We start from the raw sequence: 25,228 nt of genomic DNA, 5'->3' as shown, positions 1-25,228 counted from the left end.
GATAAGAAATGTATTAACTAAATGTATCAATTTAGAAAAATTTACACGGTCGGCGACCCCCTTCCTGAACTGCTTTAGAAGGTGAAAAAAGACACTTTACACTTCAATATCAGAAAAACGGTGACACATAGAAAATAGAAAGTAATTGGAAAAAGTTGTTATTTCTGCTGATCTATTGGAAAACAAACAGTTGTTTGAAGGTGAACAACCCTGTTAACACATTTCCCTGATTTTACATTTTCCACGGATTTGACATAATTTTTTCCTGGTTCCCTGAAAAACGTAAAATGTACTACTGTAGATTGATATGCTGGAGGTCAGATCAAGGCTTTAAAAGCTACAAGATGTGATTGTGTGGAATAAAATGAAGGTGTACTGCTTTAATTCAATGAAAATGATAGCAAACAGGAAGCAGCAATGAGAATCCTGCAGGCTTGAGCAGTTAAAGTCATCCTGGTGGTCACATACAACTTTCAGACAATCACTTTACAAAAAAAAAAGCCTCTTGAACCAAACAATTGGCATAAATATTATATGACAATGTCAATTTCTGTGAGAGACATTCATCTCGACAGACTTTTAAACATTCAAAAGAATACAGCTCCATAAATAATGAATAAGAACTGCAGACATTGAACTCAAATGAATAACTGGACATGTATGCTGCTACCTGATGCATAACAGAAAGACAGATTGTCAGCAATGAAACAGGAGGTGAAGGCCAGGCACATAAACAGCTGGATAAATGGAATGGGCCTCTCATTTACTTCAATGGAATGTGCCTGGGTGAATTTTGACTAGAAAATGCTCAAATGATCCATATGTCATAGGCTAAGAACAACAAGAAGATACAGTGTCTAGAGACGACACCATGCATCATCTAACGCTAGCCTAGAATTACACTGGTGTGAACTGGAAAATGCGAGGACACCAACTACATCTCTTTGGCTTGCAACATGGGAACTATGAGCTTAGCAGAAATATTTCAGGAAAATATCCACTTACACTAAAGAATGCATTCAATACTGGCTAGAAACACAGACCTGTATATTTCCTAAACCCTCTAATATTGGCAAAATAGTAAAATTTAGAGACTGCAAATAAACTAAATCATAACAATAAAACCTTAAACGCTTCGCATATGACACTGTTAACCAGATCAGTCTATAAAAGCAAAGAGGGACAATATTTCTTATTTACTATCTCTTCAAACAAAAAAAGACAATTACAGGAAACGTAAAAGAAAGTCATATTTTTAGAATAATTTCAAACACTGGATCATGGAAAGGAAAGCAACAATAGCATAGGAAAAAGAAAAGAAAATACTGACCATAAGCATAAATGTTGCAACAATGTTTTGGGTACCGGTACATTATATTTTATTTATGTAGATGATTGTTTAATGAGCTGCCCTGTACCTATGCCAATATTATATCAACTCTTCTTCCTCAGTCTGTCTCCTCTGTATTGTAAGCAACATGCTTAGGGGCAGATTTGTCATGGGTTAGAATTGAAAATTGGAATTCGAAATTGTTTTTTTTTTTTTTAATGGTCAAAAATGTCAAATTTGACTAGGGAGTTATTCAAATTTGATTAGAATTTTTCAAAAAATTCAAATTCGATTTTCAAGATTTATCATACACTGGCCCTTAAGGAACTAGAATTTGACTATTTGCCACCTAAAACCTGCCGAATTGCTGTTTAAGTCAATGGGAAATGTCCAGGGATCAATTTGGAGTTGTTTGCAGCCTTCCTGACATTTGAGGTTTTTTTCAGAGAAAAAACTCGAATCGAGTTTGTAAAATTCAAATCAAATTAGATTTGAATTTGATTTGAGTTTTCGGGTCGATTCAATTCACCCGAGTTTAGAAAATTCAATTGGTCGAATTTCGAGTTCATGGGAGTTTTAAAAAGTCACATGAATTTTAAATTCAACCCTTGATATAGTAAATGTGCCTCTTAGTGTCTGTAAGGCAATGAGCAAAAACCTAGTATTCACACACTAATTCTAAGGGGTGGGGGTTGGCTGGCTGAGAGGGAAAAGGTAGAGGCTCTGTAGAAAATAAAGGCTCAATCACACAACATTATTTCCTGCATATGTGTGTTGATTGTGCAATTTTACACAACAAGAGAGGACACACAGGAGCTCACTAGACAATACTTATAATGACTAAGAACACGAGTAATCCTACATTACTTTCTCTTCTGTTGCATTTACCTTCAGCACTGGAGTCCAAGGTAAAATCTTGACCTTGGAGGATTTTTTCAACAATGTCGTCAGCATCCACTCGAGTGGCATCCACTCTCTTTAGCTGTGACTCAACTGAGTCCTGCTTCACTGGGGGCCTATAGAAAAGGAACATTGTGAAATTGTGAAATCTGCCACTTTAAAGACCTGCATGTGGACAAACTCCTAACCATGTGGTCCTTCCTCATCAATCCAAACACAAACCCATTTTAATTCCATTCTACTGACCTGCTGAGTTTTTCAGGTGATGACCCCTCTTCTGAGATTTCTGGGCTGAACCTTGAAGCCTTGGTATTGTCTTCATCACTGGGTTCTCGGATACTGCCGATTCCTGTGGATGCACTACCGACAGACATGTTTCTCCTGTGGCTCAGCTCTGACAAACTGGAAGATCGTGAGTGGCAGGTACTGTATCCTGCAGAAAAGGATTAATGAGAACCAGTGTACCAATTAGATAATCATTCTCCAAAAATACATTATATATTAACCTTTTAGGTGAACCCACGGTGCTCTTTACACACGCTCTTTACACACGCTCTTTACACACACAGACACACACACTGTAAAATAAAAAATTCCCTCAGATTTCTGCTAATATTATGAATCTGTTTGGGTGACGTTTGTCTATAAATATATATATATATATATATATATATATAGTCCAAAAATAAAAGGAAGCACTCACGGCATAAAGGTTGTTAGAAGTCCTTTACTGAATCATCGGTACCTCAAGGGTAACCTTGAGGTAACGAAACGCGTAGATGTTTATATGATTCAGTAAAGGACTTCTAACAACCTTTATGCCATGAGTATTGGGTTAGCAGCCGGCGAAATGATTGAATGGCTATATATATATATATATATATATATATATATATATATATATATATATATATATATATATATATATAAAATCAAAAAAGAAACCGCACCAACAGGGCTTTATACAAAACAAAAAGATTTTATTCAACGTTTCGGCTTCACTACTTGAGCCGTCTTCAGGAACTAAAAACTGTACATGCTCACAAACAAAATTTAAATAACTCCAAAGTTGGGGCGGGCTTTTGAGGTATTTAAATTTTGTTTGTGAGCATGCACAGTTTTTAGTTCCTGAAGACGGCTCAAATAGTGGAGCCGAAACGTTGAAGAATAAAATCTTTTTTGTTTTGTATAAAGCCCTGTTGGTGCGGTTTCTTTTTTGATTTTAATTACTGATGTTCCTTACCAGCACACAGGCTGTTTTTGTGATTGATATATATATATATATATATATAGGCTAACATTGGCCTCGGTAGGTTTTAGGTGGCGAACTAGGGGGTCGAAGAATTTTTTAAAGAGACAGAACTTCGACTATTGAATGGTCGAACGATTTTTAGTTCGAACATCCGATTCGAAGTCATAGTCGAAAGTCGAAGTAGCCAATTCGATGGTCGAAGTAGCCATATTCAACCATTCGAAATTTGAAATATTTTTTCTTCTATTCCTTCACTCGAGCTAAGTAAATGGGCCCCATAGTGTGAGTTGAGTGGAGAGGTGAAGTAACGTTCTAAAGTAGTTTACAAACCAATTCTTTAGCCAACTATACGCCTGCCTTTATATTCATTTCTCCACCTAGGGAGAATCTAGATTCAGGACAAGGAATTGCTTTTTCTACGACACTATCCATTATGGCAAGACCAAACTGTCACAAAGGAGAAGTGTGCCAAGAAAGCTCATTAAAATATTACAGAAACTTATACCTGAAACCTTGGACTGTTGGCTAGCATAACTTGATGTCCTGGAATGCCCACATGCTCCCAATTCATCAGGGACTGATGCGCTTTTTGATGAAAGGTCTGAAAATATGCACAAAGGTTACAGCATTGTCTGGCCTCAAAATAAAACCCCTTAGTTATATCAGTATTGGAGTAATACCTGCAACTCCCAAATGTAGTTTCCCAGTCTCACGGCCTTTCCTGTCTTTTTGCAGAGAGTCTGAATCTCCAGGAATTGCTATTGATGTGCCAGTTGAAGGTGCACTGCAGTAATAGATAAATATAGATAAATCACACTATAACACTTCTGTCAAAGCAATTTGTTTTATAAAATAAATATTATTTTTAATATCATTCAACATTTTGTCTTAGTGGGGGATGGGCTACCTTAAATGTAACTTGTACAATGATGTAGAACAGAATACAAGTATGGGTGGGACCTGTTATCCAGAATGCTTGGGACCTGCGGTTTTCTGAATAAGGGATCTTTCTGTAATTTGGATCTTCATAACTTGAGTCTACTAAAAATCATTTAAACATTAAATCAACCCAAAAGGCAGGTTTTGCTTCCAATAAGGATTAATAAAATTTTTATTGCGATCAAGAGAAAGAACAATGTACTGTTTTTTATTACTGAGAAAAAGGAAATACGTTTGGTCTATGGGAGGTGACCTTTCTGTAATTCAGAGCTTTCTGGATAACTGATCTTATACCTGTTTTGGCAACTTGTATTCCTTTCCAATTTTTGTGGTCTTTCACATATTTGCTATTCTAAAGCTTGAGCCTTAAATTTAAAATGTTGTTTGGATACTGGGGTCGACCCCTGGAAATTAGAAAGCAGATTAATCTTGAGGCTATATTTTTTAAAATGTTTTTATCTTGCTTTCAGACAGGCTTCAACCCAAACCACTGCCTACTGCTAAGGTACTTTGTGAGTATCAGAAGTCTGACAGAATGACTACATTTATGTCACAGCAGTTCTGACGTACAAGAAAAAGATATTATATTAAGTGAGGAAGTGAAACCCACTGATTACAAGTAACCACATTGCGGGATATGAATGTGGAAGAGCTGCTTTCCTGTCCCCAGTAGAAAAAAACAAGGAACTAATGGAAAATCAATTTTCTGCTCAGTGTTTTACATGAGAGATCCAAAAAAGTAGTGGGGAACCTTAAGAAAATATATGAGAGGCTGCACATTGTCTTCCCAACCATATGATTTATTGGGAAAAATACCATGCACTAAAGCTAGAAAAAACTACAGTAAAGCAGCAAGTGCAGCAAGAGTAGTCCCAGTGCCACCTACCAGGACCAGCAGTTCGAATAACTTGTATATAATATTCATTTTTTTTTTTTTTAAAAAGTTTTTATTTTTGCATTTTCAAAACAAACATACATACATAGACACGAAAATAATAATAAGACATACATATTAGAAGTAGAACCAGCAGTCAGAATATCATCACATATGCAACACAATCCTAGTGCGTCTCCTCATACTCCAACCAAGCTCCCCAAATGCCCTCGAACTTCTTGGGGCAACCCCTTGCAACAATATAATATTAATTTGATTTTAAATCAGCAGAGAGAAAAATCATCTGCTACATTCAGACTTCACCCATTGTTACCTGCCATACCTTTACTATATGATTCACTCTGTGTGAAGGTTTAATACACAACTGTAGAAGGTCTGTAAAGAACTAGAGGTCAGTAGCTAAGGATATCAGAGATACAGGAACTAGTAAGCCTGGCAGGGCCACAGTTAATTGGAATGGCTAAAAGGCTGAAGGAACAGTCTATAAAGTCCTTTTGCCTTTGGGGGTGATCGATTCTGGACTGTCCCAGTGAAGCCAGAACCACTTGGAGTTGTGTACTCTCTGCAATGTCCCATTTTTAATACAAATTGTAATTTGTATATACAAAATACAACCCATTGAATAAAATTGCATTTTAAGATAGGGATGCACCGAATCCAGCATTCGGCCTTTTTTTTTTTTTAGCAGGATTCAGATTCGGCCGAACCTAAACCGAATCCTAATTTGCATTAGATGGGGAGGGAAGTCATGTGACTTTTTGTCACAAAACAAGTTAGCAGACTAGTAATCAGCAAGACTTTCACTTTCTTCCTTAAAACAAGGAGGTAAAATATGTTTTTACCTTCCCACCCCTAATTTGCTTATGCAATTTAGGATTCGGATTCATTTCGGTATTCGGCCGAATCTTTCGCAAAGGATTTGGGGGTTCGGCCGAATCCAAAATAGTGGATTCGGTGCATCCATATTTTAAGATTCGGGTTCTATACACTCTAGCAGCACATTTCATATATGCAAGTACACTACTTGAAAAAAAAAAAATGTTTGTTACATATTGATCCTTTTAAATGCTTCAGTCATTAAATGACTCACGTTTTAAAGCAGGGGTCCCCAGACATGAGCTGCATGCTGATCCCAATCTACAGAGACAGATAAATTGCCAGTTATATACAGAGAAGACAGCTAAATCACAGTTCTACAAAGATGGGATCATTATGAGCAAGCTGCAACTTTTCAGATGGATAAAATGCTCTCTTTACTAAGCAGGCACTGTATACATTATTGATGTAAAGGACCAGGAACGACTTTATGTATCATGTTCTGACACCTCTAACTGGTAAAAACCTCATGTTTGCATCAGAAGCACTACTACAAAATGCAGCCATTGAGCTATGGGGACAGCCATTCAAAATCAAATTGGGTTACAGGGCACACATTTACAATAGTAGAGACCAAATAAGCGGTGTAGAATACACAAAAAAAAAAATCAGGAGCCAAGTGCAATTTATGGCTCTCTACAGAACTATAGCTTGAAAAAACTCTTTCTGTTGGATGATACAAAATGTATATATTTATCTATCTATTTATTTTCATTTTATGGCATCAGTGAGCCCTCCTTTTTAAAATGAATAATTACCAAGCTATATCAATAAAACCATTTGTCATCATGTAATACAATTTATAGATTCCACCAATCCATAATGGTGGAAATGTACGTTTAATGCAGCCTCTGTACACTTGTGTAACTGATTTGCCTGCCAGCAGAGATATCTGACTGTTTAGAAATGCTGTAGGTATCTCGACCTATTTGCAGTAGAGTGCACAGGGCACTTGGAATGTTTGGGACCTGGGGGTTTACTGAAAAGGGGGTTTTCTTTAATCTAAATCATCATACATTAAATCTGCTAAAAATCATTTAAACATTACATAAACACAATAGGCTTGTTTTGCCACCAATATGGATTTATGCAGCTTAGTTAACATCAAGTACAAGGTACTGTTTTTTTTTTCCAAATTAGAATTATTTGCTTAAAATCCTGCAGATGCCATTCACATTGTCGCACACAGGTTCATTTCATCCTGTACTGGCCAATGGAGAAAATCCATGGTGTGACAGTAGCTTCTGTGGAGGATTTGGCAGATGCACCCTATAGCTTTTCCCAAGTACAAGTAAATTGTTTGGGACAATGGCGGAAGTGCCAGCTTCCCATTTACTACTTACTAAATACAATCAATTAAATATTCTGTACTGTTTCTGTAATAATCAAGTTTATGTTCACTATTCCTCTCTCAGCATCTGTTTCTCTTCATTCTCTCTTCATGAAGGAGATGGGTGTCAGATAATCATTGACAGTTAGATCCAATATATCTTACAAGGGGGTTCCTTTTGCCTAGAAGATGTATTAGAGCTCACTCTATTAAAATCACCACCCAACTGTTGCAAGAAGACAGAATGACAAGAAACAGATGCTGAGAGAGTGAACATAAACTTAATTATTTCAGAAACAATGCAGAATATTATATAATTCTATTTACAAATTTTCTTATTTTAGTATGCTGAAGCTTATATTAAATTTTCATTTCCGCAATAGTTCCCCTTTAATAACAGGCTGTTTTTGTAGTAAGCTGCCAACCAGTGAATGAAACCTGGGATTCATTGTATCCCTTTATGAACAGAAAGTTGCCTCTGACAGAACGTGGTCAGCCTATAAGAATGATGGGTTCCAAGCCAAGCTTTGTCAGAAATTGATGGAATGGAAGAGGAACAAATACAAGACTTACAGTGAATTTAATGTAATGAATTAATGTGTTCATATCCTGCAGTCTTAAAAGCATTAGTGTGGAAAAACAGACTGAATAATTTACTAGTGCTCATCTTAAAAAGATTGTGATCACCCTTCCAGTAATGCTGAAATATCCTCTAATTGTGCTAATGTGTGTCTGGCAGATAATGTTCCTGGGTGTTAATGCTTTCACCAGCAGTGTCACTCTCAGGCTGCACAGCCATTAAATGCTCTATAGCAGGGATCCCCAACCTTTTTACCCGTGAGCCACATTCACATGTAAGAAGGGTTGGGGAGCAACATAAGCATGAAAATAGTTCCCGAGGATGACAACGAAGGGCTGTGATTGGCTATTTGGTAGCCCCTATATGAACTGGCAGTCTACAGGAGGCTCTATTTGGCAATACAACTGGTTTTTATGCAACCAAAAGTTTACTCCAAGCCTAGAATTCAAAAATAAGCACCTGCTTCAAAACCACTGAGAGCAACATCTAAGCCGCAACGTGTTGCTCACGAGCTACTGGTTGGGGATCACTGCTCTATAGTGTGAAGTCAAACCAAAGGCTTAGAATCTGCAAGCCTACATCTGCAAACATTCATTTTTTTTATTCATAACATTATTAGGCTGGGCACCCTTGTCTTAGATATGTCTGGCACCACCTAAAGGTTACTAGGAATATTAGGCCATGATTTGCTCATAATAGTTGAATGTATTTGGAGACTACATTTTATCAGGCTTGCTCCTGACCTCACCTTCAGGAAAGAGCATGCCCAGACAGCAATGGAAGAGCTGGAATCTAATGTAAAGGGAATTATAGCTAGGGTGGCATGGGCAAAGTTAATTCCCTATTTAAAACTACCTAAAGAAGTCTGATCTAGTGAGCAGCATACTAGATTTCTGAGCATCAGAATATCACTGTGCAGTACAACAGACTTCCAACTAATTGTAACATACTTAAAGGGACTGTTCACATTTGAGCTAACTCAAATTTGCCCATGGGCTGTAACCTATAGCAACCAATCAGATTGCTGCATTCATTGTTCTTCTTGCAGCTGGCTTTATAAAGCTAATCACTGATTGGTTGCTAAAGGCAACAGTCCATGCTCAAATTGGCCCGGTGTTGATAAATGAGCCCCGATGTGAGATAAGCATTTTCCCATGAGCAAGTGTTGCTAGAGAAAGGCCCAGCAGTATGAGTGAGTCACCTGACACTTGCACATGTTCTTTCTTATACAAGAATAAGAAGTTGCCTGTGTGGCCAAGCCCTTAGGGTAGGTTTTCATGGAGTGATTACTTCAAACAGTATGATATAAAGTGCAGTTAAAAATACAAAACATGATTTTATTGGGCAATACTGACTATTGTATGTAAATGACTATCATTGGCAGCTTAATATATCTCTGCAAGCAGAACAGGTTTGCTCACCTTTAGGATAGAATTGTCTTGGCGTGTGTTTTTGGTGTCATAACCCTCCAAAAGGCACCTGCGAACAGCATTACCGGATCCAGCAAATTCTGCCAGATTCAAATCTGCAAAACCTAACTGTGTGGATGAGATAAATATATATATATATCATTACAATGGAAAGAGAACTTAAAGGAAAAAAAATCAACTTTAAGGATGAACACTGGTAAACATAAAGAAGGCTCTGCATCTCTGTATCATTATCTTGCTTCTAAAACAATTAAAGTATTTCATATGAAAATATTCAGGGAGGGCATTTAGGAAGGCTATTCTAAGGGGGTTATTAAACTCCGAATGCCAAAAACCCGAAAAATTTGTGTTTTTTTTACTATAAAGTCTGAATTTTTAGTGGAAAAAAACCCACAAATTTTTCAAGATTTATTATAGCCTGAGGATGAAAAAAGTCTGAATCCAAATCCGGCATCTCAGAACTGCCGAGGTTGCATATAAGTCAATGGGAGAAGTCCTGAAGATATCAATCTGCGCTGGGTTTGTGCAATAATCTGAAGATTTTGTGGTTTTAAGGCAAAAATCATAAAAAAAATCTGAGTTTTCAAGTGAAAATCCAAAAAAAAATCGTACAGTTAATTTTTTTCATGATTTTGCAGGTTTTTTCCCTGAAAAAAATATTTATGGGAAAATGTATTGATAAATAAGGGGAAAACCCAGATTTGGTCGGAGTATTTTTCAGAAGATAATGAGATAAATTCGGACTTTGATAAATGGGCCTCCAAATCTTATGAGAGCAAATCTGCACCTGAAAAACATTACCTTTGCGTAGGCTTTTCCACCTTTCAGCTCCTAGAATAACAAAAGACATGGCTTAGCATCCACAAGAATATTTATGATTATTGACCAGAGCCAAATATCTTGGTATTTTCTCAAGTCCTTACCTTGCGCACAGACACCCGGCACACACATGGATCAAGTATCCCTGAGTTTGCGCTGGCGCTCATCTTGCACATGAAGGTAAACTGTTTCCGCCAGTGAACACTATTAGCTTGGACAACTTCTCTGCAAACAGATTGATGTACAAAGAGGAAGGGAAAAAATTCAATATGAATGGTGAAACACACATACATACATAATAATAATACATATGTACATTGTTTATCATACAACACGCAGGGAGGGTGACTCTGCTGTGTCAATGTCGTGGCAGCCATACCAGACTTCACCATAGCAAAAGTGGAGTGAGCTGAATCGCTACCCTGGTTCCTGTTAACATATAGACTTACATACACCTTCTTGCCAGTAGGGTAAAAAGCCCTTATATTTAGGATATTGCGTTTGAAGATAAGTAGCTCCATAACAGCTCAATACAGTAATAACGAAAGGGCTCGCGTAACTAAGCCTTCAGCATCAAGGAAAATAACATTGCCAGAGTGCTGCCAGAAGGTTGCCAAGAGACTTGCATAAAAATTCTATGCAGGGTCCGGGAGGGATGATCAGTCAGCACCATTGCCAAATTAGCTGCCCTACTCACAACACTTCAATACAGTTCATCATGCAATTCAGGAAAAATGTATATTCCATTTTGCAACATAAGAGCACCTTACCAACATTCTGTAGCAATTAATTAATCAATCCAATAAGGCAGGGCAAGGCAGCACAAGTATTCACAGTGTTACCCACCAAGCTGTTTCCACCAATGAACCTCACGCTAAACTGGTATCCAAGCAAGCAATGGAGGCTCAGACTTCATAGCATCTGGTCTACACAGACACAAAGCCATAAGGGTGCCAGTAATTGGACTGAGTCATCTAAGAAGTGAATCCTCGTGGCAGTGTATTTCTGGCCTGACTCATTCAGCCTGGTGCTCATTACCAGCAATTAGCTCATCTTTGCTACAATTATTCCAGTCCCATGAAGTGAGGCTAAAGAAGTGAAAGGCAGTTTATATATTAAAAGGCACAAAATCTGATACAGGTCTAATCACCTGTAACAACAGAAGGTAGCATTAACTGGTCACCTGTCATAAAGTAACATAACATAAGGGCACGTGTGCATGAAGTTCAACCTTGTAAGTCCATATATAACCTGCCTAACTGCTAGTTGATCCAGAAGAAGGCAAAAAAAACATGAAGCCTCTCTAGTTTGCAAAATTCCTTCCTGACTCCAAGATGGCAATCTGACTAGTCCCTGGATCAACTTGTACTAAGTGGACCTGTCACCCAGACACAAAAATCTGCATAAAAAAAGTCATTTTCAAATTATACATGAAATACAATTTCTATTTTTTATTAAAGCATTCATAGCTGTTATAAGCTTATTTAAAAATCTCAACTGTCAATCAAATATTGTCTACCCCTCTTCTATGCCCTGGGCATAGAGGCAAGGCAGGCAATTACTTTCACTTTCCATTCAGCACTTCCTAGATGTCACTTTTCTCCCCACATTCCCCCAGTTCTCTTCACCATTTAATTGTGTAGCCAGGGGATGGGGATTGACATCGGGTCCCCCATTCTGGTCCACAAACAAGATTCTGAGATGATACAAGGCTTGTCTTAATAACAGTGTCCCCAAAATGGCTCCTGCCTGCTTGCTATAATTATGAATTCCAAGACTGAAGAAAACAAGATTCAAATAATGTATATCATGTAATTAAAATTAATTTTGCTTGACTAATATGATAAAATAGGATTTTTAATAATTTTTTCAGGTGACGGGTTCGCTTTAAGATCTTATTGATCATTACGGGTTACTACACCTGGGCAAACTTTGTCTCTGTTACGTATGGGGAGAGTGCCTTAAATCATACTTACCCCCATTTGTAATTAAAGGCACTAAGTTTGCCCAGTAGCAGTAACCCATAGCAACCAATAAGATGTGTGCTTTTAAACAGGTGACCAGTAAATCCTACCTGCTGATTGGTTGCTATGGGTTACTGCTCCTGGGCAAACTTAGTGACTTTTATTACATGACCCCCTTTAACTTTTAGGAAATCTGGAATATTCTTCTTTATCTCCAAACCATTTCTTACAAATAACATGAAAACAATCTACTCCCTGTTCTTCTGAATGTCCTTGGGTAGAAAAAAAAAATAGACCAAAATCATGCCACAACATTTTATGTGCTTACCATATGATTACATTCTAAAATGTAAAACCCTACATGCTCCTTTTTTCTTGTGCCCACTGAGCACTAGGGATGGGTGAATTTGACCCGTTTCCTTTCACCAAAAATTCGCCGCTGGCGAAATGTTGCAGACGCCCATTAAAGTCTATGGGCGTCAAAAAAATAATTGTCGAGCGGCGACATTTTTTTGACGCGTGTCTTTTTATTTTGACGCACGATGCCATACAAGTCTATGGGCATCATTTTTTCGGCGAAACAAGGCAAAAAAATTCGCCCATCCCTACTGAGCACTAAAGACTACTGAATTGCAACACTTAGGGGGTTATTTGTTAAGGTTCGCGTTGTGTTTTCCATGAAAATTCGAATTTTCCAGGAGATTTTTTTTAATCAAAACTCACATTTTCAGTTAAAAAAAAACTGTATTATACCCCGACCCTGAAAATAGCTTGAATCCGAAAATACACCATCTAAAACCTAACGAGGTCATGTTGAAGTCAATGGCAGAGGTCCCTTGAACTATTTGAAGATGTTAATAGCCTTCATGATGTTCAAGTTTTTTTTGGAGGGTTTTGCCTAAAAACTCGATCAATTCTAGAGTTTTTTTTCACCAAAAACGTGATTAATTCCAGTTTTCAGAACTTGGACTCGATGAATCGAGTTTTTTCCATTCTAATTTTTTCTTAAATAAGAAACCATTCTGGTTGTGAGTTCATTCGAGGTATAAAAAAACTCTAACATTCGAAACCCCTTAATCCCAAAACACAGCTCAGACCCATCTCCCTGGATGTGAACATGAATACCAATTGGTAGATATTGTGCGCTAACCCCATCACCTAGTTCGGATATTTATCAGGAAGCCTGGAAAATCCCACCAAATGAATATGCAATATTTACCTGATGGGCCCACACAGGCTTTCTCATCTGATCTGATTGTTGGCCCATGGGCAGAACCAGATCAAAACTTTATCAACTACTTGGCCAAAGATACACTTGTATAAATAATCAAATTGTAAAATAATCAGTAAAATAAACCAGTGAGCCAAAACTGAGCCATTTCTTTTTTTATTTTTTATTTTAAAAAGAACTGGATCCTATGATTTATGGAAAGGACTAATTTAAAAGATAATTAAAAAAGTTTATAGTTGTGTACTTAACAGCCCATAATGATTCAAACAAACTATTACTGTATCTGTGTCTTTGACTGCAGGAGGTTTTGTATGTGCTCCCATATATACTAAGCAAATAAATGTGCAGCTGATGTAAGCCCCATAAACCTACATATAGCACCAGAGCTTTCCCCTGTGGGTAAGTCTGTATTACTGGGCTCCCCTGTAACACATTTACCTGCCTAGTCTGACATTTGCACATACACAAATACATATACAAAGTAGTCCTGTCAGTATTTCTCCAGCTATTTATCTTTAGGTCTCTAAAATGTTCCATCGGTGTAGAATCAACTCAAATGGATTGGGGTATTAACCCTTCTACTGCGGCAGTTTGTGGATTGCAAAAAAATTAAACAAGTGCCGGATTCTTTGTCGATGACTATGGTTGGTAGCATTAGTCACTTCAGGCCCTTAGTAACCAACTGATACAAACATTAACAGACACAAATAATATTGACTCATAACTTCCCCATTCCAAAAAAAAAAAAAGGCATTTTCATGAACCAAAGACCATTTAACTTGCCGGAGTGATTTTCATATAATGGTATATAAAGTTTTTTCAGGCAGTTAGAGGGAACTACATACATTAAAAAAAATCTGTATTTCCTAATAAGCCAGTAGAAGAACTCGACTCCCTAATAGAACTGCCATACTCTAAGTAGACTCTGATAGGTACTTTAAATAACCATGCCTTAAAGGAACAGTGACACCAAAAAATTAAAGAGTTTTAAAGTAATGACAATATAATTTACTGTTCCCCTGCCTGGTAAATGTTGTGTATTTGCTTCAGAACACAACTATAGTTCATATAAACTAGTTGCTGTAGCCATGGGGGCAGCCATTCAAGCACAGGCTATACAGATAATAACAGATAAATTCTGAATGATCCCATTGTATACTACAGAGGTTATCTGTTATCTACTGTGTTTCCTATGCCTTTTCCCCTTTCCCAGCTTGGCAGTCTCCATGGCTACACAGCAGCATATTTATATAAATTATAGTAGAGTTTCTGAAGCAAACACACCAGCTTCACCAATGCAGCACAACAGTACATTATATTGTCATTACTTTAAAACACTGGTGTTACTGTACCTTTAATGAAAAGCATGTAATGGGATGCCAATCACTGTGTCTACTATGGCAATCAAACAATTGTTGTTTTTGAAAACTGTGCAAATCTCCCATAGCAATAACACTCCATAGAGAGTCGAAAGTATGAGGCAAAATGCCCCTTTTAAAGTACCTTGTCACAGAAGTGAGTGCCAACTATGAATCTAACTGGCTCAAGACTGAGATTCCTACACTACCTCTTACTAATATGGTCACACCAGTGGTTTTGGTCTTCTAGCCACAGAAATCATTTGCCATTCACTTTAATTATTGAATTGCCAGCTTCATGGTATCTAGTACAAGGAGTCTCCACTTACACAACGCAGATATATGGGCTGGCAAATTTGAAACAGTAAGACAACAAATGGAACTAAAAAGTCATCCAGAACCAAGAAACATTACTAAAATGGCCATGTTGCTGTTATCTGACCAAACTGTTTTATCTGTGAACACATCCAGAAGAACAAGCAGCACTGATCCAGTGGATCTCAAGAGATCTAAATCTTTTACCACTCATGGAATGGTGAATGGCCTGTACTTCCCATACAAGCAAATGCAAGTCATTACCACGCCAGATTTACTTTCTGGACACTTACTTTCTTATAGGCTACGTAAACCTTTAAAGGAAAACTAAACCCTAAAAATGAATGTGGCTAAAAATGCCATATTTTATATACTGACCTTATTGCACCAGCCTAAAGTTTCAGCTTGTCAATAGCAGCAATGATCCAGGACTTAAAACTTGTCACAGGGGGTCACCATCTTGGAAAGTGTCTGCAACACTCACATGCTCAGTGGGCTCTGAGCAGCTGTTGAGAGGCTAAGCTTAGGGGTCGTCGCAAATTACCAAACAGAATTTGAGCTTGGCCTTTCATATAAGCTGATGCTACAGGGCTGACATATACTTTATATGAAGGGATTGCGATAGGTCTGTCAAAACTGCCTCATGTGCAGGCATACACAGTAGAAAACAAACCATTTGACTACAGACAGTAAAAGGACTGCTGGCAAGCTAGATCCACCTAAACTCTAGATGCTGTGTGACACATTTTAGGAGGTCTTATTTTCAAATGAATTGGAACCTGGTGGGCTGTCTGAGGAAAACAAAACAAGTCTGAAAATGTCTAGTATCATATATACTGTGAAAATGGAATGAAATGATTGTGTGTAGTGGGATTCCCTTGGCTGTCAGACACTTTCAGGATACACTCACAGCAGCAGTGAATGTGGATGAGTCACAGATCCACCTCTGCACCCGTGGGATCCCTGTGAGGATTCCCCATAAACAAGAGCAGCTGGGGGAAGCAGAGGGTACGTTATAATTTCATTTATGAAGAACACCGGGTTTTCCAAGATGTAAAACAAAAGGGTAATCCCAGACAGGTGATGACAAGTTAAGGGCAGAGGTTTGTTAAGGAAACGTCAGGGATGGGCAAATTTGACCCATTTCGCTTCGCCAAAAATTTGCCAAAATGCATTAAAGTCTATGGGCGACAAATTTGTTTTGATGCACGTCATTTTTTTTCTCCCATTGGAGTCTATGGGCATCATTTCCGCAGCTAAACTCTAAGAAAAAATTCGCTCATCCCTAGTTACTATGATAAACAAGCAGTGAGCCAGCAGCCAGCTGAACAGGAAACTCCACACTGTTTTATCAAAGGGCGGATGATAACACCATGTGATAAGTGAATACAGAGCAGAGAGAGGTAGCCTTGATCTTGTTATAGACAAGCACCTGCCCTACATACACACTTATTGCATGAGATTGCCTTCTTGCTTCAACCCCAGGGAAGGGGAGCGCAGTAGTAAACGCACGCCATTACTGTCAAGGGGGCTGTACTCACACAAATGCATGTAAGCGCCAAACGCAGATTGAGACACAGCATGTTGCATTTAACCTGCGTTTGGTGATTACATGCGTCTGTGTGAGTACAGTCCCCTTGACAGTTATGGCGTATGTTTACTCCCGCACTCCCGTGCGGCTGAACGCATGAAACTGGAAAGCAGGGGAGCGCGGCTCAAAACGCCCATGTGTAAGGGCCCTAAAGCTATTCTGCAAAATGAAAAAGAGAGAATGCAACCCCTGGCAACTTTCCAACTTTTCCAATCCATTGAATACAATTTGCAGTGGTTTTAATGATACAGGTATGGGATACGTTATCCGCAAACCCATTATCCAGAAGGCTCCAAATTAGGGAAACGTGTCTCCCATAGACTCCATTTTATCCTAATAATCCAGATTTTTAAAAATGATTTCCTTTTTCTCTGTTATAATAAACAGTACCTTGTACTTGATCCAAACTAAGATCCTTATTGGAAGCAAAACCAGCCCATCGGGTTTATTTAATGTTTATATGATTTTTTAGCGGACTTAACGTATGAAGATCTAAATTACAGAAAGATCAGTTACCCAGAAAACCCCAGGTCCCGTGCATTCTGGATAGTAGGTCCCATACCTGTATTTCTAAGGGTTATTTTACACAAGGAGAATGTCCTACTTCAGCCTGGCCAGGGACAGAAATATTCTCATCACCTTGTTACAATTCAACTTTAGGCAGCTGAGAAATATATAGGAATAACCTCTGTTTAGCTCTTCTCACTGGCAATAGTCTGGCTAATAACCAATAATAACTGTGCAACCGTAACTGCAATCACAGGACAAGAGGGATACTGTTTGTAGCTGCTTATTAAAGGGGTTGTTCGCCTTTAATTTAACTTTTCTGGTGTAGAAATGGTTATTCTGAGACCATTTGCAATTAGTTTTCATTTTTTATTATTTGTGTTTTACGAGTTATTTAGCTTTTTATTAAGCAGCTTTCCGGTTTGCAATTTCAGCAATCTGGTTGCTAGGGCCCAAATAACCCTAGCAACCATGCATTGATTAGAATAGGGACTGGAATAGGAATAGGAGAGGGCCTGAATAGAGATTGGAGTAATAAAAAAGTAGCCTTACAGAGAATTTTTTTTAGATGGGGTCAGTGAACCCTATTTCAATGCTGAAAAGAGAAGAAGAAGGCAAATAAGGCAGAAACTATAAAAAAATAAAAGCCAATTGAAAAGTTGCATAGAATTAGTCATGCTATAACATACTAAAAGTTGACTTAAAGTTGAACCACCCCTTTAAAAGAAGCTGGTTACCATAATAATTAACTTTCACTAAGGGGCAGACAGTAGAATTCTTAGACAATTTGCAATAAGTCTTTCATTTTATTTTTTTTTCCTTTTAATTATTTACATTTCTGACTGGAGCTCCTGAGCTTTGAATTCAAAAAGCTATGTGGTTGCTATGGGTTATTTACCATTGTAACCAGCTAACAAAATGGAAAATAAAAAGCAGAAAGCCTGAAAATAAATCATAAGAAATAAAAAAGGCTCCTCAACAAAAGATGATATTCAGTTAATATTTTCAAGTCCTATTCAGCTAAGCTGAAAAATGTTACAATAAGAACGTTAATAATCCAAAATACATAAAATAGAAATAATGAGAACCAACTCTGAAAACTGCTTAGAATGAGTCCATCTGCAACATACAAAAAAATAAACTTCATACAAATGAGGTTTTCTTTTTAGTAATGATAGAAAGAAAACCCTTTAAAGACAGCGGGGGTCATTTATAAACACATGGGCAGTTACCCATAGCAACCGATCAGATGATTGCTTTCATTGTTTTCCTTGCAGCTGGCTGATAAAAGCTACTCACTGATTGGTTGCTATGGGTTACTGCCCAGGTGCAAATTTGCCCAGTGTTTATAAATGAGCCCCACTGTATTTAGATATAAGCTTTTATATCACCTGCTGGGGATAATTGTAATGCTGCCTTACCTGGAGGATTCCACACTGAAGTTGCCCCCGTCCAGAAGTCGGATTTTACAGAACAGAATCCCATTGACAAATGGAACAGATGAGAGATTATCCAGTTCAAAATCCACTCGAAACTTGAATTTCTTCTTTCTCATCATCATGAAAGCCATATACCGGAGCCACACAGCAGTGGGACACTAAATAATAATCAGTCTGTACAGGGTATTTGGATTGGGAGTAGGACAACCCCCAAAATATGTAGTGTGAATATGCGCAGGCGGTGGGATTGGCTGGATATAGCAGACAAATGTTTTTAATAGAGACATGCAGATATGAGCAGAGAAATGTTAGAGCTGCGCAGCATGAGCTACAACTTGAAATGGCTGATATCCCAGTCTGTGCACAAGAGAGTTTCTTATATTTGATCTCGTACTGCCTTTTACTATGTGACTTTGCCTAATGCCAACAGAATGGCATTCCCTTCAGCATATGCCTTTTCTGCTTGATTTAAACACCTCTTGAACATTCCAGATTGAGCTGATACGGTAGCTTCTATCAGGTGCAGCGCTTACAGCAGCCCCCGGGGGGTTCTCTCTTTCAATAAACACAGTGTTGCTTGTATTGCACAAAGTCCCACGCTTGAAGCCACCTGTCACTATGTCATTTTTACCTCACCGCCGCTAGCCAAATATAACAAGAGATTAGCACCCTCGTTTAAGTGCAATAATCCATGTGAAACGTATATACCCAGCATGTTAAATCAACAGAACCCTGAGTGCCAGAAGAACTGACAGTTTCAGCCAATGCTCCATGTTTCCCTGGAGAGATGACACTCAGCAACACCCCACTGCCACCCTGCAATATCAGGGGAGACAGGAGAATGCCAGGCAGATAATGAATCAATACTGCCTCCTGAAATAACAGCCCCTATATGTACAAGTGCTGATCCCACACGCCACCCAGCTGCTCCCACAAGATTCTGCACGTCAGCTCAGCATGTGCTGCATCTGGGAGTTCACTGTGCTTATAAATATGAAGTCACTGGTGGGTTTGTGCAGTCCTGGTGCCACACATGCACTGCTTCTCGCTGTTTTCTCTCAACGGCTTCCCTGCAGCGTGCAATTCCGTAGCACTCTCCCACGTGGTGTCTATTCCTAAAGAATGCTCGCCTGCTCTTTCTCCTGCCCGGTTCCCGTTTGTAAACAGCTGCCACCGAGTCCCACCCGGAATGCTCTTTACTCTTCTATCCACACCGGGCTTCCGTACCCAACGGAATGTCAGCGGGAGGAGTTAGCTCTACACTGACACCTTGCGGCACGAACTTGTACTGCGCGAAGTGCTTTAGAAGTAGAACCCGAGTGACTGGAAACGATGGCGACACCTGGCGGTGAAATTGGATTATGCAGGCGAACCCAAAAAAAGATTTTGCACGGGGAGAGCCTGTCACTGCTGATGCCAAGGGCAAGGCCAGACGTGGCGTTTTTACTTGCGTTTTTAAAAAAGCTCAGTCGGGTGTAAATAGGCATAAACTGCACTTCCACCAAAACTAATGGAAAACGCACTATGGCAATTCACACATGGCGCTTGCAAGCTGAAATCCGCCACGGGACACCAGTATTGGCGTTTTTTTTTTTAGCAGAAACGCCAATACGTCAAGAAACTACAGAATCAATAGACTCTATGGGCAAGGCCAGACATGGCGTTTTTATGCTGCGTTTTTAAAATAGAACAGCCAGGCGTAAATACCCCACTGAAACCACATGCGACCGTCAACATGCGTTTTTCATCACGTAGGATTCTTTTCCCAACATGCACTTCTCATTGTTCTCATTGTCCTCGGTGAGAATTTGGACGACATATTTAAAATACGCTGCGTATTTACGCAAAGTGTGGTTTCAAACGTGCAGATCCCATAGAGTCTATTGATTTGGTCGTTTCTTGACGTATTGGCGTTTCTGCAAAAAAACGGCAACACTGGCGGATTTCAGCTTGCAAGCACCCTGTGTGAATTGCCATAGTGCGTTTTCCATTAGTTTCAGTGGTAGTGCAGTTTATGCGTATTTACGCCTGGCTGTTCTTTTTTAAAAACGCAACGCAACGTAATTACGTTGTGTTCTGACGATCATTCCTTCTCCATTTTGCATGTAAATAGTTTTTCTATTCCTAAATAGCTTTTCTATTTTCTATTTCCAGCCAGCGGAATTATGGGGAACGAGAACAATGAGAAGTGCATGTTGGGAATAGAAACCTACGTTCTGAAAAATCTTCCCCACGGAGCTTTTTTTAAAAACGCAACGTAAAAACACCTTGTCTGGCCTTGCCCTAAGGCTTGTTTATTATTATAAAGGGGTTGATCACATGTAAATTAAATTTTAGTATGCTGATGCTAAGGTTTGTTTATTTAGGGGTAGTTCAACTTTAACGTAAGTTTTAATATGTTATAGAACGGCCAATTCTCAGCATCGTTTCAATTCGTTTTCACTATTTATTTTTTTATAGTTTTATAATTATTTATTTGCCTTTGTATCCAGACTCTTTGCAGCTTTCAAATGGGCCTCGCTGACCCAATCTAAAAACAAATGCCCTGCAAAGCTACAAATGTATTGTTATTGCAAATTTTTTATTAGTCGTCTATCTAAGCAGGGCCTCTCCCATTCATATTCCAGTCTCTTCTTCAAATCAATACAGGGTTGCTAGGGTCATTTGGACCCTAGCTACCAGATTAGGTAAAATGCAAATTGAAGAGCTGCTGAATAAAAAAGCGAAATAACGCAAAATCCTTAAATAATAAAAAATGAAAACCAATTGCAAATTGTCTTAGAATATCACGCTCTACATCATATTAACAGTTATCTCAAAGGTGAACAACACCTGTTATTTTAAAATTTACATTCACATTTAAATTAACTCTTAGTATGCCGTAGAGAATGACATTCTGAGACAATTTGCAATCGTTTTTTATTTATTATTATTTGTGGTTTTTGAGTTATTTAGTCTTTATTCAGCAGCTCTACAGTTTGCTGTTTCAGCCATCTGTTTTCTAGGGTCCAAACTACCCTAGCAACCACGCATTGATTTGAATAAGAGACTGGAATATGAATAGGAGAGGGTCTGAATAGAAAGATGAGTAAATAAAAAGTAGCAATAACAATACATTTGTAGCCTTACAGAACATTTGTTTTTATTCACTGGCCCCCACACTGAAGCTAGAAAGAGGCAGAAGAAGAAGAAGGCAAATCATTCAGAAACTATAAAAAAAGAAAAAAACGAAGGCCAATTAAAAAGTTGCTTAGAATTTTTGACTCTAGAACATACTAAAAGTTAATGTGAAGGTGAACCACCCCTTTAATAAAAAATATGGATAGGGGGAAAATAGATCTAAAAGATCAAATACCATAGGCAATACTTGTACCTCCACAACTTCCTCTGGAAATTAAAGCTCTCAAGTGAGTTTCACTATACATAATGGCCATGTTATAAGGAGTATGGATCAAATGAACTGAATTTTGGGGGGGGGGGGGGGTAATTGTAATTTCAAATCAATGCATGGTTGATAGGGTCATTTAGACTCTAGCAACCAGATTGCTGAAATTGCAAACTGGAGAGCTGCTACATAAAAAGCAATAAGAAACTAAAAAAACACAAATAATTAAAAAATTTTTTTAAAAAATTGCAAATTGTCTCAGAATATCACTCTTTACACAATACTAAAAGTCACCTCCACAAGTGTAAGCTTGCCAACACTGCTGTGTAGTGAGCTAATGATTGCTATTCCTGAAGCACAATTGCACAGCATTTCCAAGACTATATTTCAAGGAAATAAAGGAACCTTGGTACAGACTCGGACTGGCAATCTATGTGTTCTGGCAAAATGCCAGAAGGGCTGCTGTAAATTTCATAGACAGTCGTTATTTATTGGGCTGGGGGTAGGGTTGCCACCTTTTCTGGAAAAAAATACCGGCCTTCCTATATATTTATCTTTTTCCCCTATTAATAACATTGGGATCAACAATCATTTTTAACAGCCAGGCTTCGAATTCGAAGGATTTAAATTCGAGGGTCGAATTTGAGGGTTTATTAACCCTCGATATTCGACCCTTGATAAATGTGCCCCTATGTGTAACTGAAATGACAGGGCCTATTTTGACTCTCAGGCCAGACCTGCCATGGTATCTACAAAACTTGTTAATACTACAATTGCATTTAATGGTAGTAGCATAGGGATTAGCTCTCCTTAAAGTGTTTTCACCAAATACAAATATTGCAATCTGTAATGTTGGCTATAAATGTTATAATCCCTTCACTACCTTAGTCATCAAATAAGCAGAACTTTATCTCCTTTAGCAGATATTAGGACTGATATCTCACATAGAAAAGTTAGCTGCTAGCTTGGTCTAAAGGGCAGAATTGTTATCTTATATGGCCAGCTTAAAAGCAGTCATACATGGGGCAGTTAGGGATATTCACCAACCAACTGGGCTACTGGATAAACAGATGGTGAGCTTATGAGGGGCACTTACGGTATGGCTATCTTTCTATTAGGGATGCACCGAATCCAGGAATCGGTTAGGGATTCAGCCAGGATTAGGCCTTTTTCAGCAGGATTCGGATTCGGCCGAATCATTCTCCCTGGCCGAACCAAATCTGAAACCTAATTTGCATATGCAAATTAGGGGTGGGGAGGGAAATCGCGTGACTTTTTGTCACAAACCAAGGAAGTAAAAAATGGTTTCCCCTTCCCACCACTAATTTGCATATGCAAATTAGGATTCGGATTCGGTTCGGTATTCGGCCGAATCTTTCTCGATGGATTCGGGGGTTCGGCCGAATCCAAAATAGTGGATTCGGTGCATCCCTACTTTCTATTGTCATTTGTGCAAAGAGCATGAACGATGAAAACAGGAGGAAATGAGGTGCTGCGGCTCCACTTCGCTTCCACCTCTACCAATGTACTACTCACTGGGCAACATGGTTTATTGCCAGATTTAATTTTCAAACCTGAACCAACAAATATCCATAGTATATGAATATTAGCAGAGTCAACTCCCCCGATTTTATCAGGAGTTACCAGATATTACGCTGTGTCACCCGGTCTCCCATCCATTTATTGCATTCCCCAAATTTGCACGATATGCAGGCAAAATCCAATGTTCACATGCGCAGACCATTTCAGTGATGTCAGCAAAATGAATGCCAGTCACTGTTTCTGTGGCTTCAGTAGAGGTTCTGTGCATGTTCATGACGTCACTTCCCTATTTGACACAAATCCCCCAATATGCTACCATTGAAAGATGACAGCTCTCTATAAGTCAGGATCAACAGGCCAGCATGTACATAAAAAATCTTGTTGTGTGACATGCTATTGTGTTTCAGACAAAGCCATATTGTTGAGGACCTCTTTTTGCTTTAGTGCTCAGCTGAAGTGAATCCTTTAGGCAAACAACATCAGTCACAGTCATTCACATCAGAGTATAACTATTTCCCCTGGGAACACTTGCATTTGGCAAATCTGGGTAATGTAACTACAAAGGAAGCAGACCCCCAGCTGCTGAGGGGCTGGACTTGTTTCCTCTGTAGGGGCGCCTGTGGGTGACCAACAATGCACAAGAAACTGTAGGCCATCCATGTTCTTTTCTGTGTAGCAGAAAAGTAGTACATTCTTCCTGTGCCCCCAAAGATTCCCTCTCTTGGAACCAGAGTAGAACACAGAAGTATCGTATGAGAAGATGTGGCTATTGGTTGTGTGCAGGTCTTACCAAGGCAACATTTATTGGTTAGATTTGGGTGCAAGGGGAGTTTTTCCTAACCATGAAATTACTAGTGTCCTGGTTTTATGCTTCTGCTAAGCAAGAGTGGGGCAATTAAACCAACTAATTTGTGTAAAAAATGTAATTTTAGAAAACAGTTCAAAATTTTTAAAAGGTAATTCATTGTTTTTGTGTCTTGTGTCTGCCTGGGTTTCCTCACACATTCCAAAACATACAGGCAGGTTAACTGGCTGCTTATAAAACCGACTCCAGTATATTGTGTGAATGGGACAGGGACCTTGGATTGTAACTTTCATTGGGGCAGGTACTAATTGAAGAATTTCTGTAAAGCTCTTATTGTGCTTTTTGCTTCCTCCCTCCAGTGTTTTCTTGTGCCTCCTACAGTTTGTCCCACCTGCTGTGCCTGCTGATATTCAAACCTGTCTGTCATCCCCTCTGCAATGGCTTCATCTTCCCTTTACTTTGGGTGATGCCACTGAGTGTTTTGCTTTTCCACTGACTCCTTTCATTAATGTTCCAGTTGGTCTGGCTCCCCATTGTTACTATTTTTACCCCAATATATCTTTTGGGCTTAGTGTGGGGCTAGACTAGAGAAAGCCTCTTATAATGTCCTGCTGTGTTCTTCTATGACTGGGCACAGTGGCCTATGTGCTGTAGGTTGCAGGAGGTCCAAATACTCCCCATGGGGCCTGTTGGAGAAACTGCGACTCCCAGTATAAGGATGCAGGAGGGAAGGTACTCAT

The 25,228-nt window shown here is 38.8% G+C and overlaps 1 protein-coding gene across 2 annotated transcripts in view; it reads right to left on the bottom strand.

Annotated features, from left to right (window-relative positions):
- Positions 1–25,228, bottom strand: part of fam102b.L (family with sequence similarity 102 member B L homeolog) — a 38,066-nt gene that overhangs the window by 8,814 nt on the left and 4,024 nt on the right. Inside the window, exons 2-10 of one of the 2 annotated variants that reach the window (XM_018258650.2) lie at positions 18,739–20,098; positions 10,456–10,576; positions 10,334–10,363; positions 9,524–9,640; positions 6,407–6,453; positions 4,163–4,266; positions 3,988–4,083; positions 2,477–2,663; positions 2,219–2,346 (exon numbers count right to left, since the gene is read on the bottom strand). In XM_018258650.2, coding sequence (XP_018114139.1) covers positions 2,219–2,346; positions 2,477–2,663; positions 3,988–4,083; positions 4,163–4,266; positions 6,407–6,453; positions 9,524–9,640; positions 10,334–10,363; positions 10,456–10,576; positions 18,739–18,887 — 979 coding nt within the window. In that variant the 5' untranslated portion in view covers positions 18,888–20,098. The remainder of the gene's footprint in view (positions 1–2,218; positions 2,347–2,476; positions 2,664–3,987; positions 4,084–4,162; positions 4,267–6,406; positions 6,454–9,523; positions 9,641–10,333; positions 10,364–10,455; positions 10,577–18,738; positions 20,099–25,228) is intronic. The other variant, XM_041590586.1, reaches the window with a different exon arrangement.

This window comes from Xenopus laevis, chromosome 4L (assembly GCF_017654675.1).
Source record: "Xenopus laevis strain J_2021 chromosome 4L, Xenopus_laevis_v10.1, whole genome shotgun sequence".
Lineage (NCBI taxonomy): Eukaryota > Metazoa > Chordata > Amphibia > Anura > Pipidae > Xenopus > Xenopus laevis.
Note: the sequence above shows the minus strand (reverse complement) of the source record. Positions and strands in the feature narration are given on the sequence as shown.